At 37.8% G+C, this 15,456-nt stretch overlaps 2 protein-coding genes across 2 annotated transcripts in view; both read right to left on the bottom strand.

The window, feature by feature from the left end:
* Positions 1-1,883, bottom strand: part of LOC122550100 (disco-interacting protein 2 homolog C-like) — a 27,093-nt gene extending 25,210 nt beyond the window's left edge. Inside the window, exon 1 of the mRNA XM_043690681.1 lies at positions 1,878-1,883. The gene's annotated coding sequence lies outside the window, so the exon portion shown is untranslated. The remainder of the gene's footprint in view (positions 1-1,877) is intronic.
* Positions 1,884-3,337: 1,454 nt separating this feature from the next.
* LOC122550324 (zinc finger MYND domain-containing protein 11-like) overlaps positions 3,338-15,456 on the bottom strand; it is an 81,204-nt gene continuing 69,085 nt past the window's right edge. The window contains exons 8-11 of the mRNA XM_043691049.1: positions 10,816-10,871; positions 9,649-9,726; positions 4,344-4,462; positions 3,338-3,362 (exon numbers count right to left, since the gene is read on the bottom strand). Coding sequence (XP_043546984.1) covers positions 3,338-3,362; positions 4,344-4,462; positions 9,649-9,726; positions 10,816-10,871 — 278 coding nt within the window. The remainder of the gene's footprint in view (positions 3,363-4,343; positions 4,463-9,648; positions 9,727-10,815; positions 10,872-15,456) is intronic.

A 15,456-nucleotide genomic window follows, 5' to 3' on the forward strand; every position in this document is an offset into this window, starting at 1 on the left:
GGAAGCAGTTTAAAATATTATATTCTGTAGTTATGAATAACAGATTTGGATAGAACAGATTTACATTATACACTCTGATTCAAGTCTCAGCAAGCAGCCACCAGATAACACTTACTTTTCATTGGGTACCTGTTTCTGAAAAGCTACCATCCAAAATATGGATTGCTAAAGTTTGAAACAGAAAATGCTGAAAATGAAAGAGTCAATCTGAAATGTCAACCTTTTCTCTCCACAGATGCTGAGACCTACAGAGTTTTTCCAACATTTTCTGCCCTGTTGTTTACTTCTAATTTTCAGTCCCTTATTGTGAAGTCATTGTGTACGTCACATTCTGCTGACTTATTAAATTGGAAACTTCCCTTCAACCTGTTTCCTACTAGCAAGAAAATTAAAAACTACTCTGACAAATCAGCAATCTTTATCAACATAATATCTATCATTGGAGCAACAATATCTATTTTTACGCTTTTCAAGTACATCCTAATGGTTGGTTCACAAACACAAATTTGTGATAATAAATAATAAGTTCAATCCCATTGAACTGGTAGTGGTGGTGGTGGGGGGAGGTTTCAGCAATGCTGCAGGTCCCTTACTCACAAGTGTGTGTCTGCTCAGAAATAAACTCAGACAGAGAGAGGGAGCAAGGCAGGCAGAGCAAGGAAAAAGGAAACTTCAGAAAACTCCAAGCCACAGAGGAGAGGCATTGAATCAATTAATCGAATAATCAATTATCCAAACGAAATATTGCCCATCTCGTTCAGATAATCGAGGTTCCTCTGTATTTACTACCACCACCATCACCCCCCATTCCTTGTATTTGTAACCTCAAATATCAGTGACTAAACTGCTCTCTATCTCTTTCTCTCCCTTTTTTCTGCATTTTTCACATGCATCCTTCATTTTTCACCTTCACTTTCCTTTTACAAGAATCTAACAATTGCAGTCTGCCTACCTTCAGGTAGAGTTCGAATTTTTCATGCACCTTCACTATCTCACTATTTTCTCAAACAGTGGTTTTGCCCATGTTTGTAACTTCCTCTGAGTGCCTGAACTAATTTGTTCCCCTGTCCAAAATCCATGTTTTACAGTCTGAATGATATTTCCACTACTGGCAATATTTCTTTCTTTGCTCGCAATTTAGTTTTTTATTCCTTCACTTGGGAATAAGATCTCAGAATTTGTGCATTGATGGATCTGAACTGCTATCGCTACCTAGTACGATCACAAAGTTGTGCACTACAAATACAAACCATGATTTTGACAGAGGTGAGCACAATAAGAATTCCTTACTTGTCAGAATGCGCCAAAATTTCCTCTTTTATCAGCGTCATTGTTGTACTGCAGGGAGTGACTTACCTATCTCATATGGTTTTTTTTAATACCTGCAAAGCGCCCAGCTGTCTCTCCCAACTCACTGCGCATCATCATCAATGTGAAATGTCAAATTTGTCTCTTTCTACAGGTTCATCGAGGCATTCTCTGATTTTTGGATAGATTTTCAGCTTCAATAGCATTAGACTTTGTATGAGATAAGGTGTAGTTCACTCCAAGCTCTATAGGATGAAAAGCAGCTGCTCTTGCACACAGTGGAGCTGCTTTCAGCCCGTTCACAATGTTGCATCAACATAGATCGGTTCCTTCACAATTCAACCAACTATTGCACATTTCTTACTTCATAAACTTGACCTCCTCAAATAATAGATTTCTGAGATTCTAGACTATTCTCTGTCATTATACATTAGGATTCATTATTCTAACATCACCAATAATAGCACAGAGTGCAAGTACAAATACCAAGATTTCCAAAATCCAACTGGGAACAGATGAAGTGTTGATCATGGAGGTTTTAATCTGTAACATTACTGCCCCTGGAGGAGGTCATACCTTAGAACATCCAATGTATTTAAAATGGACTAAAGCAAATCATTCCACTCAAATTCAAGATGCTATGAATTATTTAAAAATTTACATTTATGAGTTTAAGACACACATTTTTAATTATTTTTGATCCATGGCTCATCAAACAATTTTGAAAGTATCGTCTTACTTCAAAGTGAAAACTATGGGGATAGGTTGGAAGTTCTACTGTAAATTTGTAATGAAAAAACTGCAAGATTAATCACTAACTTTGTTTCACAGCTAGCATATCAAGTATCAGCAGAATGATATTCTACAACTCCAGGAATAATTCCAATCTACAGTAACTGTAAATCTATTGCGTGCTTTTGCTACGGTTCTTCACTTTGGCGAAAAGATAATAAAGAAAAGTAGGTGCAAAACATTTGGGCAGCTACAGACATTAATAAGTTCTCAGCTCAACTCAATCTCCCTTTCCTGCCTGCACCTCAATATCCCCATATCCCTCATCACCAAAAATATGACTAATTCAGTCTCGAATATACTTAGTAACCTAACTTGCTCTGCTCTCTAGGGTTGAGAATTTCAAGATGCTCAAAAAACAAAGTTGCCATCACAGTCTTTAATCAAAACACTTCTTTCTGAAAATATATCTAGTTCAAGCTTCCCTTATGATATGCATCTCAGCATGTCCCATGCCAAGTCCCCTCAGAATCAGGTAATTTTCAATAAAATCACCTCTCAATCTTCTAAACTTTAACAAGAGTAGGCTTGACATTTGATCACAAGACCTACATCCCAGGAACCAAGCAAAGGAACCTTCACCTGAACTGCCTTAAGCACAAGTAAATGACTGTCTAAATGAGAAGGCAAAACAGTTTTTCAGTACTCTAGGTGTGCTCACCACACTTTGCATCATCATAGCAAGACTTCACTACTCTTGAACTTCACTCCTTTGCAAATAAAATGCATTTAATATTCAATTAAAAACAGAAAAGGCTGCAGAAAGTTAGAAGGTCTGGAAGCATCTGTGGAAAGAGAAACAGAGTTAACACTTTGAATCCTACATAACTCGTTTTTAAGGTGTGAAATCATGTCGGACTTGAAATGCCAATTCTCTTTCTCTCTCTCTCCAGATAATGCCAGATCTGTTGAGCTTCTACAGCATTTCTTCTTTTATTTCAGATTTCCAGCATTTGCAGACTGCTTTTATTGCACAGTCAATAAACATATAAATAGAAAGCAGGAATTTTCAGCATTGGCTCGTCTGAGGCCCACTGAAAATGTTACCTAGTAGGGTAACGAAACATCTGGAAATGAACCTTGCAGCTCAGCGAGCAAACCTTTGTCATAACAAAATGGAACAAATTAGAGGAAACGTACAACACCATTAACAATATCCTGAAAGGTATAAAATTCACAAAAGAGGAGAGGAATGACAACAGACTTCCATTCCTAAACGTGACAGTTGAACGTAGAGTTAACGGAGAGCTTCAAACCAGAGTCTACAGAAAAACAACAAACACAAACCAAATGCTTAACTTCAGAAGCAACCATCCCAACACCCACAAACAGAGCTGCATCAAGACATTATTTCAATGAGCTACATCACACTGCAGTACCCAAAAACTACAACAAGCAGAAGAAAATACCTATACAACATTTTCAAGAAAAACTGATACCCAATAAACACAATCCACCGATTCCTTAGAAACAATCCCAAACAAGCAGACACAACGCAACCAAAAACTACACCCACATTACTTTTCAAAGATGCATCCGAAATGACTTCCAGACTAGTCAGATCCCTTGGCATCATGGTAGCTCACAAACCTACTAACACACTTAAAACAGACTAATGAAATTAATGGATCCATTAGGTACTACCAGAAAATCTAACATCATTTACAAGATATCATGCAGGGACTGTAAAACAAGCAGGAACCTTGTTGGGCAAACAAGCAGGAACCTTGCCACCAGGATACACGAACACCAACTAGCCACCAAAAGACACGACCTAATATCACTAGTTTTCATCCATACAGACAAAGGAGGACTCCACTTTGACTGGGACAATACACACATCCTAGGGCAGGCGAAACAAAGACACGCACAAAAATTCTTAGAGGCATGACATTCTAACCAGAACTCCATCAATGAACACATCGATTTAAATCCTATCTACCGGAAAAAAAAAGAACCGGAAATGACATCACCCACCTTAAGAAACCAAGATCTATAAAGAGAGAGGCAGGACATACCACGAGCGCTTCACTGATTATATTATCTAGTATGGTGATGAAACGTCTGAAAACAAATCTTCCAGCTCAGTGAGCTAACTTACATAATAAAATAGGAATTAATACTGTTTGGGAAATAAATAATCAAGCCTACAAATGAAATAAACACAGAACATTTAATTAGTTGCATACATATTTATTTATTTCAAATAAACACTAGCTATACAAAACTAACAAGTGTCGTACCTCTGATGATGATGTCCAAAGAAGCGCACATCCACCTGATTGTCTTGGCGTTGCATGACTTTGGCAGGCCAAAACCCAAATCCTTTCATTCGGGCCCACACCAACTCATGATTGGGAACCTGAGGTGTAAAGGAAATTTCAAAAATGTAATATTTGTTTCAACTTAACAGTCAATTCATTTGAAACTTTTAATTTCACCAAGAGTTATACTGCTCAGAGAATTTCTTTTTAACTATCTTAAAGCAAATCCCTAGAGAGAACATTTTATGTAATTTTGCATAGCCACATGCTTGATCCCAGCGCTGCTACTCATAGGTCACAATTTGATCTAAGAGGAGAACTTTACAGTCACTTAACAAATGCAAATACAAAAAAGATCTCTCCACAGCTTCCATTAAAAGATCATTATCACACGTTTAAGTCACCTGCATGCTACCAAGGCTTGGATAAGCAAAGGCTTCTCTAAGCTGAAGATCAGAAAAACTCTTTTGGTTGCAAAGAACTAACCCTGTGCCATCAGTCTCAGTGGCTGCCATCTCAAGTTAAACTGGGATGCACATATCGCTGACATCCTAACCAAATCAGGACTGAGTTTCCTCACTCACATCCACACCTTAACATATTTCTCCTTCTGCCTTTTTCACTATTGCCTCTTTATTTCCTATCTTGCCACTGCAATTGTATTCTTTAGTTTTAAACTAATAAATAAAATAAATAAAAATTGAGTAAAATTTTTATAAAGTATATATTTTTCTTTTGCTTTCCTGTTAATCAGTACCTCTTATCCAGTGATGTTAAAACTCTTGATGCTTCTTAATACCTATCAAGCCTTTTTTTAAAAAAAAGAGGCAGGAACAACTTCTTCTTTACTTTTAAATGGCCTTTGACTTTTCAGAAAACCTGATTTACAGTACAACTCCAAAGTAACTCACCTCCTGACTTCTTAAAGTCTGCCCATCATTTATAAGGCACAATCTGAAGTGTGAAGGAATAACCCCCCCCCGCTCCTTCCCTGGATAAGTGTAGTACCAACAACACTAAATGAATTTGGCACCATCCAAAGTGAGGCAGCCTACTTCATTTACATTACATCTATCACTGTAAAATATCATTCCTTCCACTGGCAGCAGTGTGCACACTATGTACAGGATGCACTACAACAACTCACCAAGACTCCTTCACAGTATGTTCCAAACCCATGACATCTACCAGCTAGACAGACAAGCGCAGATGTATTAGATCACTACCACCTGCAGGTATCTTCCTGCCTACACCACACACCTGACTTGCAACATCCCAGTGAACAAAACAACAAAACACAAATACTGAAGATTCATGCCCTTGTGTCAAAGACAGAATTAGATAAAATCAGTGATCTTTAAATACATCCCAAACAATGACTACGAACAGATATATATCCTCACCATTTACCACAAATTATCAACAAAAAATAATCAGTAAATTTTGATAATTGGTCCATTAGTTAAATTCCTTCCCTCACACTTCAATGAGAAAAATCTTTGTCCATAACATGTTGGAAGTGCAAGCTAATAATGATGGAGCTAGGACCAACTCTTATTAACCTGTAACATTTAAACACTGAGAAAGAAGATGGGAATGACAGAAGGAAACAGAACAACTTAAAGAAAGAAAGAGTTGGATTGGGCTAAGAATGGATGAAAAAACAAATAGAAAAAAGCTATAAAATTTAAAAATTGTTAAACCACCAAGAACAATTAATATTTACAGAGTTGAGATTCCACAGTATCCCCCCTATTGTGAAAGCAGGCCTTCAATCAAGTCCACCCTGACTCTCCGATGAGCATCCCACCCAGACCCACCTTGCTGCATTTCCCATGGCTAATCTATACATTCCTAGACACTGTGGGCAATTTATCCTGGCAAATCCACCTAACCTAACAATTCTAAATTTCTGTCAGTACTTTAATTTATTGTTATTGTGCAAATGCAGACATTGCTCGAAATTCATGGAAAGGCTGATGGTCAGTTCTCGACTTTCCCTCAATTAAGAAATGGACACATCCACACATCAGATCCATACCACTGTTGTTCCTTCCTTCTATTCCATTTAATATAGGGGTTGTCAACCTTTTTGCTTCCGAGGTTCATCTGAAACCGCACCCCCCCCCCTCATCATACCCTTTTCCATGATACAAGTATTTACAGACCTCTTAATAACATTACAGAAGTATCCTTTATATATTACATTTGATACACAATTAAACATTTACAACTTTTGTTTTACTTAATATAAAATTGGTTGGCGCTGAGCACCAAAGTCAATTCCAGTGCTGGAAATACTCAGAAGGTCAAGCAACATTTGGGCAGAGAATGAGACAAAGTTAACATCTTAAGGCCAATGGTCCTTCAGCAGAAATGGTCAGTCATCAAGCTGAAATGTTAACTTCAGTTCTCTTTTCATCTGCTGAGTGTTTTCCAATATTTTCTTTCTTTCATTTCAAATTTCTAGTATCTGCAGTGTTTTGTTTGATTGCATGCAAGATGCTAAAGCTGCAATAGTCTCTCAGCAAGAACAATTACACAGACAATAATTAGACATCAAAATATCTCAATATTCTGGAGATGATTCATACTGGACTCCAAATGTTAATTCTGTTTCTCTGAAGTTGCCAGAACTGCTAAGTTTCTCCAGCATTCTCTATGCTTGTTTCCAATTTTCACCATCTGCAATATTTTGCTTTTATTACATTTTCCATGTTGTGGATGAGGGAAATGCTTTGACAGCTTCCTCAAAACTATTTGAATGATTTGTCTACCCTTCGGAATTCCTAGAATGAGGGCCAGATGTATGGAATCCTCACGTGCGCAAACATTTGGCAGCTTCTTCTAAATTCAGAGAATATGGGTATTACTAGCTGGATCAACATTTATTCACCATCTGTAGTTGCCTTTGAGAAGATGGTTATGAGCTGCCTTCCTGAACTGCTGCAGCCCATGTATTATAGGTAGGCCCGCTGCCATGAAGGAGGCAGATCGAGGAGTTTGACCCAGCGATACTGAAGGAACAGAGATATATTTTTAAGTCAGGCTGATTAGTGGTTTGGAGGGGAACTACAATTGGTCATCGTCCCATCTATTTGCTGTCCTGTCCTTCTGGATGGTAGAGATTGAGAGTTTTGAAGGTGCTGACTGAGGATCTTTGGTGAATTTCTGCAGTGTATCTTGTAGATAGTACACACTGCTGCTACTGAGTGTCAGTGATGGAGGGATTGGATGCTTGTAGATGTAGTGCCAATTAAGTAAGCTGCTTGGTCCTGGATGGTGTCAAGCTTGAGTGCTGTTGGGGCCCCACTCATCCAGGTAAGTGGGGAGTATTCCACCACACTCCAGACTTGTGCTTTATAATGGTGGACAGACTTTGGGGTGTCAGGAGGTGAACTATCCACAGCAGTATTCTGACCTGATCTTGCAGTCCATGTGTTTACGTGGCGAGTTCAGTTACATTTCTGGTTAATCACATTGATAGGGGGAATTTCAGTGATGTTAAGGTCATTGAACATCGGGGGAAATATTGGATTCTCAAATTGCTTATTGCCCGGCACTTGTGGTGCGAATGTTAATTGCCACTCGTCAGACAAATCTGAATGTTGTGCAAGCCCATTTGGAAACCGGCTGATTCAGTACCCTTAGGGATATGAACTTTGGACAGTCAGTGAATGTCAGCATTTCAGATCTTAAAATCCTTATGATGGAGGGAAGATGAAACAGCTGAAAATGGTTAGGCCTTGTAAACAGGCTTTAAGGACAAGCTGGAATCCAGTTGGGGTCACAGATCTTTCTTGTTTTTCATCCATTTGATTGCTTGCAGAAGCTCACAACTGACAGGTGGTTTAATCATGGATACTCCACTGTAATGGGAGACAGACTGGACAGCATCAACTGCCACTGTGGATTCATAGTTGAAAGGCTGTCAAAAGCATTCTTTCCAGCATTAATGAATAGCACTAGCATCCTTAAAATGAAACACCATTCTCTGAGTGAAAGGGATTTTGTTTTAACCATTTAATATTGATGGAAATGATAGTTTTGAAAAAGCTTCATGTCATGACAGTCAACATATTATTGGATCGGTCAGCCTTACGTTTCTTATCCCATCATCTTGTTCTTTCAGATCTGACTCTGGACATCAGTCTTTGGCTACTGGAATGCTTCCTTCCTGATTTAAGATCTTGGATTTTTCTGCCAGGTAATGAAGATTGCACATTTTATTCTGGAAAGTTATGTATTTTAGTATCATTATTTGCATCAAATGTGATCTTGATGATGATGACACTCAAGCCTATTTGATCCCACCATTCTGGAATTAAGTTTGATAAGTGAATATTTTCTAAACTGGCAGTGACATGCATTTGAAAATTCCTCTCTTTGGCAGGGCTGCTTTAAGGCTGAGTCAGTGGTCTACCTTCTCTTAGATTTTTCATCCAAAAGTTTTCAAAGGCACAAAATGTATTAGCAAGTGTATTAAGTCTAATCCTGCTTAACATGTTAGTGACAATTTTTATATTGCACTTATAAATTTTTGGCAATTAAAATACAACTTGAGAGATCATTTTGAATATTGTATATAGGAAATTATTTTTAATTTTTATTGAAATAACACTTGCATTAAAAAATGACAAAGAACACTGCCCTTCTGGTTGTGTGGTATTCATTTGATGAGGGTATATGAGGTATAAGGCTGTTTTTTCTCAAATAAACAAACTAATGCATAGGCAGCAAGCTTCCAGCAGGTGCGAATCCATGAAATAACACAAATATTTATACTCTCAATCAGAAAAATCACACAAGGCAGCATGCATAGGGATGCACTGACCTTGGCATTTAAATACACAATCACAACATGTAACAGATTAAGTCTATGGTCCATTCAACTCTAACTTGAGTGTGAATTTTATCGCAGACAAAGTGAAACAAAGAAACAAAGTAAAAGTGATGCAATGCTCCCATATATAATTAATTGGATGTGTGAATTCAGTTGCAACTAATGTAGGCTCTCCTGCAAATGTGTTCAGAGTTTAGAACACATTGGCACTCTCTTTCGAGTGCAAGAAATTGAAAATGTTGCATGATGGGAGTAGCACATACTTTTCTGACTTTGAACGCAAGTCCCATTTTTGGGTAGCATAGAATGAGTTTGACCAGAACCACAATTTGTTTAAATTATTCAGTAATGACAAAAGTAGGAGTATGGTCCATTCTCCAACACTGATATGTCACAATGAGAACATAAATTTCAAAAATAGGAATTTATTTACACACTTACACAAGGATAGCAGAACCAGTTCTCAGGTCGTGAATTGGACAAGTAGAAACAGTTCTTGCACAGCTGAAGTTCTGCCAACTAGAAAACAAAATGAAGTGCTAGCAGCAGGTGAAATGAAGTTGATTTAAATTTGAAACACAATCAATTTGCATTTAGAGCTACTGAAATGTTACATTTCCTTGTCATACTTAATTATTAATAAATTAATTGCTCCTTACAAACACTCTCCATCTTCCAAACAGCATCGAAAATGATTTTGCAGTATTTTTTGTATCAGATCACAAATTTAAAAAGTTTACAAGAAAATAAAAACCTTCTTATATTGCTAAAAAGAAATCTTTTGCCAAAATGTAGAGCACTCATCGGGAGAAATGTAAAAGTGGCAACTTCCAAATGATCCACACTACAGGAAGAATAGATGTCATTTGTTGGCAAGTTGGTTTTTGGCTGAGACGTTGCCATGGAAAAAGTAATGGGAATTAATAGGTTCCCCAAACTCCCAGCTAATACAAAATAAAAGCACAAGACTCAAATATATTCCTCCTGTTTGCAGAAAACAGGACCCTATGCCTGAAATGATGCAATTTCTAGTCAGCGTAAAGGAGACTGAATACCTTAAACTCATGGTTAGTTTAGCTGGTAGCACACTTGTAATTGTTCAACAAGTGTTGCCCACAGAATTGCATCTAACAGGAGATGGTTTCTTTCAGATTTTGCATGTGCAAGCTGGTGGAGTACAGTCTGTACTCTGCAGTTACTAGGTTTTACTGGGTGTAGAACCCGCAGATTCTTCGATGATTTTAAAGTAAGTCAAGTTGGCATATTCTGGAGATTAAGTTGTGTTGGAGCAGATGCCAATAGGTACTCATCTAAATCTATCTGTACTTAGTGTGGAATGCATATAATTTAAAATGGCTCTAATAAAAACAATGCTGTGGCTGCACTGGGAATAGATGAGGCACGATGAGAACCATTCTAGTTAAAAGATTCCAGAGTCAATCTAAAACTATATTTTTTACATTACTATAGCAAGCACCAATACTGGCTCCTAAGGTTTAGGTGGCTGCATTGTATAACCACTTCTGATAGAGGTGGCTCTAACTGTAGCTATTGAGTTTGACTAATAAGTTGTAGCATTGGTAATTGACTTTAGATTTCATAGCTTACCTCATGGCAAGTGTCTTTAAAAAGAGCCCTGGCTACTTCTGCCTGGTCACTATCAGCTGCCAAAAAAAAAGAATGATGTAACTAAAAAATAATTACACCATCAACTATTGAAAGATAGAAGCGAGACATTATTTACTATAACGTACAAGTGATAGGAGGGAACGTGGTTGCAAAATGTTAATCAGGATGAAACAGCCATATCTCAATGGTAGCATGCCTATCTCAGAATCAGAAAAATCTCGGGTTCAAGCCTCACTTGAGCTCTCAAGCAGATATTTCAGTGGAAAACTGAATTTAAACAGTCATATAGCATGAAATCAGACCCTTTGGTCAGAATTAAAAGAACTATCCTAGTGCACTGGCTAATATTTCTCCTTCAGTAACAACACCGAAAGCAGATAACTCATGTGCAAATTGGTTGTAGTCGTCCCGTACATTTTAAATGTAATTAATTGTCTTAAAGTGCATTGGAACATCCCAAAGCTGTCTCCTCTTTTTAAAAAAGTAGTCAGATTTTGAAATGACGATACAAACTTGATGCAAATGCATTAATGCACAGAAAAAAGCCAGGAATTCTTACTAAAATGGGAAATCAAAATATGATTGCAGTAACAAACGTAGCAGCATATGGCACAGCAAATGTAATAAGCAACTAAATGACAGGTACTAAACTTTCAACATGTTTGGGAAAGTGTGAAGGAAAAGAGAGAAGAGTCAGAGGCTTATAGCCTGCTGCAGAATAAGTTAGGAACCAAACTGATTTATTATGGATTGAGTGCAGAGATCGGTGATCAGTCACAGTGAAATTATAAAAGCCATCTAACAAAAGAAAGGATATGGAAATTAAATTTCTAGATTTAGAGGTGCGAACAGTTATAATTAAAACTGAAAAGGTACTTAAGTATCTTAGCAGACTCAATAAGTATTTCTAACCAATTGAATACAACAGAAAACCGCCAAAAATGAGAGAAAAGTCCACAATTTAAAAGTCATGTGGAGAAAATTGAAAAGATTGTGCACCACTGCCAGGAATCGGAATCTGAGAGATGAATTTATGAAAGCATAACAGTGTTAGTGCTAATCCAGAAAATTAATTTTAAAAATTACAGGGAGGAACAAAATTCAAACTGAAAAGATATAATATTTAGATCAAAATTGGGAAATTCTTGTTAACATGAAGCAAGATTAACTGGTGGGATTAATGTAAAGATACAGTAATGAATGCTGAAATCTTGAAATAATTCAAGAAACAAGTGGATACTACAATTGGATGATGTTGATGCATTATAACTGGATGACGTTCCACCATAATTATTGTGTGTACAGCCAAGTCTACTTAGGTATAATGCAAATATTTATTTTCAAATCTGCTAATGAAGATCATACATGCTGCTATTCTTCTCATAATAAACATCTACATAATGTTTTCCCTGACACACTTCTGTCCCAATGATCTATTTGCAATGCTCTGTATTGTAAAATGAAGGTGCAAGTGCAGATTGATTATGGATTTAAAATTGAAAAGACTCAGGATGATGAAACTACTTGTAGCTCAATCCTCATTGCTGCTGAGAGCTTTTCAAAAGGATTAGATGATCTGATTCAAAGTAGAAAGAAACTGTTTTCTGCAGAGTACCCTTAAGGGTACCTGCTCAGGACATTTGATGGGGTGAAGCTTATGAATCCATGACTGTGAGTTTGTTTTAGCTCCAAGGAATTAACAAAAATATCAGTCAAGATGCTCTAAACACTGGTTTCACGAACAGACAGCTGCTGGCAAAACTGGTCAATTTTCCTTTGCTTCACTAGTTTCTTGCAGAGCACACAAAGTGCAGTTCCATTAGTAGAATCCATGGTTCTGATTTGATTTGAATATTATTGTCACATGTACCTAGATACAGTGAGAAGTTTTGTTTGGTGTGCAGTACAGGCAGTTCATACCATAAAAATGTACAGAGCGAAAAATACGTTATAGCTGCAGAGAAGATGCACAAACAGCAGGATCAACATTAACTTTATAATTTGAGGGGTCAATTCAGAAGTCTAATAAAAGCAGGGAAGAAGCTGTTCTTGAATCTGTTGGTACACAGGTTTAAGCTTTTGTATTTTCTGCCCAGTGGAAGAGGTTGAAAGAAATTATAACTGGGGTGGGTAAACTGGTTGGAACAAATATCCTGATGAATTGAATAAATCACACAGTAAATAGGGCTTTAATAAAGGGACAGGTGGGAACATTCTTGAGGGATAAATTTAACCATAGTAAGTAAAACATCAATACTCCAAAGCTCAGCATTTTAGGTAAAAAGAAACAGGAAGGAAAAATGGGAGTAAGGAGGCGCAGGTTCAAATCCCATTCTGACAGCTGATGGAATTAAAACTCAATCAATAAATCCAGAATATGAAAGCTAGTTTCAGTAATGACGACCATGGAATGATAATTGATTGCTGTAATAGCCCATCTGATTCACTAATGTCCTTTAAGGAAGGAAATCTGCTTCCCCTGCCTGGTCTGATCTATATTCAACTCCAGACTCTCAGCAGTGTGGCTGATTCTGAACCACCTCTTAACAAGTCATTCAGTTCTAAGGAAATTAAAGGTGATAAATAAATTGCACAAAAGCATTTAAAACACAATTCTGGGGTGTTTGGCATGGTTGTGGAAGTACATAGGTGACTGCTATCACTCTCCACCTGAATGGTTCTACTACAAATAGGAAAGAACCCTCAAGACAAGACTGAATTTTGAAATGAGCTGCTGGTTCATGATTTCTCTGCATTTTCACTCTACCTCAAACATGGCCTTGCTTTTGAAGAAGATCACACCATTTTTGGATTGGTTGTGTCAGGCACAAAATCAAAGCTCCTAAGTGAAGCCTTCAAAGTTTGCTTTGCAGCGCTCCCTTTGACTATAATGAAAACACACTCAAGCTCTGCTTAACAGATACACCCTGGCAAACAAGAGGCAGCATCCAGAAAATAAAATAGATACATGAGCAGAATTAAGCCATTCAGCCCATTGAATCATGACTGATATGTTTCTCAACCCTGTTCTCCTGTTTTTTTCCCCATAACCCTCAATCCCCATACCAATCAAAAACCTATCCATCCGCCTAAAAGACACTAAATTACTTGACCTCCCCAGCCCTCTGAGGCAATGAGTTCCAGAGTCACGACTCTCTGGCTGAAGAAACTCCTCATCTCAATTCTGAAGGGTTTCCCCTTCACCCTGAGGCTGTGCATCCTTGGATCCCAGTCTCTCCCATTAGTGGAAACGTCACCAGGTCCACACTATCCAGGGCTATCAGTATCCTGCAAGTTTCAATCAAATCCCCCTCTATCAAGTACAAGCCTAAAGTCCTCAACCATTCCTCTTATGACAAGCCCAAAATACCCAGGATCATTCTTGTAAAACTCCTCTGGGTTCCCTCCAACCCCACCACATCTTTCCTCAGATACCGGGCCCAAAACTGCTCACAATGTTCCAAATGTGGTCTGACCAGATCTTTATATAGCCTCAGCAGTACATTTCTGAATAGGTGCAAACTGACAGTGGAGAAAGTTCAGCATGACCTGGATGCTCCTGTGCAACCTAGTCACAAAGTAAGCATTCATAAGTGCAGTAAGCAGTAAAGAAGGCAAGTTGTATGTTGGCCTTCATTACAAGAGGATTTTATGTTTTGCTGCAATTATACAGGGCATTGGTGAGGCCATTCCTGAAATACTGGGTGCAGTTTTAGTCTCCTTATCTGAGGAAGAATTTCTTGGTCTTTAGAGAGTGCAGCATAGGTTTACCAAATTGACTCCTGGGATGGCAGAACTAATGCACGAAGAGAGATTGGGTTGATTAGGATTGTATCCACTGTGTTTAGAAGAATGAGGGGGAATCTTATAAAATCCTATTAAATTCTCACAAGACTAGACAGGTTAGATGGAAGAAGGATGTTCCCAGTGGTGGGGGAGTCCAGAACCAGGGGTTATAGTTTAAGGATAAGGGGTAAATCTTTTAGGACTGGAGACAAGGAGAAATTTCTTCACCCAAACAATGGTGAGCCATTTTAAAAAAAAAACTCATTCATGCAAAAATGCTGGCTAGGCCAACATTTTTTGTCCATCCCTAATTGCCCAGTTGGCAGTTTAGAATCAACCACATTGTTGTGGGTCTGGAGTCACATGTAGGCTTGGCTAGGTAACAATGACAATGACAGATTTCCAAAGATTTGGAGATGCTGGTGTTGGACTGGGGTGTACAAAGTTAAAAATCACACAACACCAGGTTATAGTCCAACAGGTTTAATTGGAAGCACACTAACTTTTGGAGCGACGCTCCTTCATCAGGTGATAGTGGAGGGTTTGATCGTAACACAGAATTTATAGCAAAAATTTGCAGTGTGATATAACTGAAATTATACATTGAAAAATTGATTGTCTGTTAAGCCTTTCATCTGTTAGAATACAGTGATAGTTTCACTTCTTTCATGTGTAAATCTCAAAACCTTTTTTTATATAAAAGTTGCATTCTCGGGTTAGCTGTTAACAATGGTGATAGCGAGACAATATGTTGAAGGTGTTAGCCCCCCTGTGTTCTCTGTCTATGACCTGATGTTTAGATTGATTCTAATCTAAAAAGTGAGATAAGAGTTT

The sequence above is a fragment of the Chiloscyllium plagiosum genome, chromosome 5 (genome assembly GCF_004010195.1).
Source record: "Chiloscyllium plagiosum isolate BGI_BamShark_2017 chromosome 5, ASM401019v2, whole genome shotgun sequence".
In the NCBI taxonomy this organism is placed as follows: Eukaryota; Metazoa; Chordata; class Chondrichthyes; order Orectolobiformes; family Hemiscylliidae; genus Chiloscyllium; species Chiloscyllium plagiosum.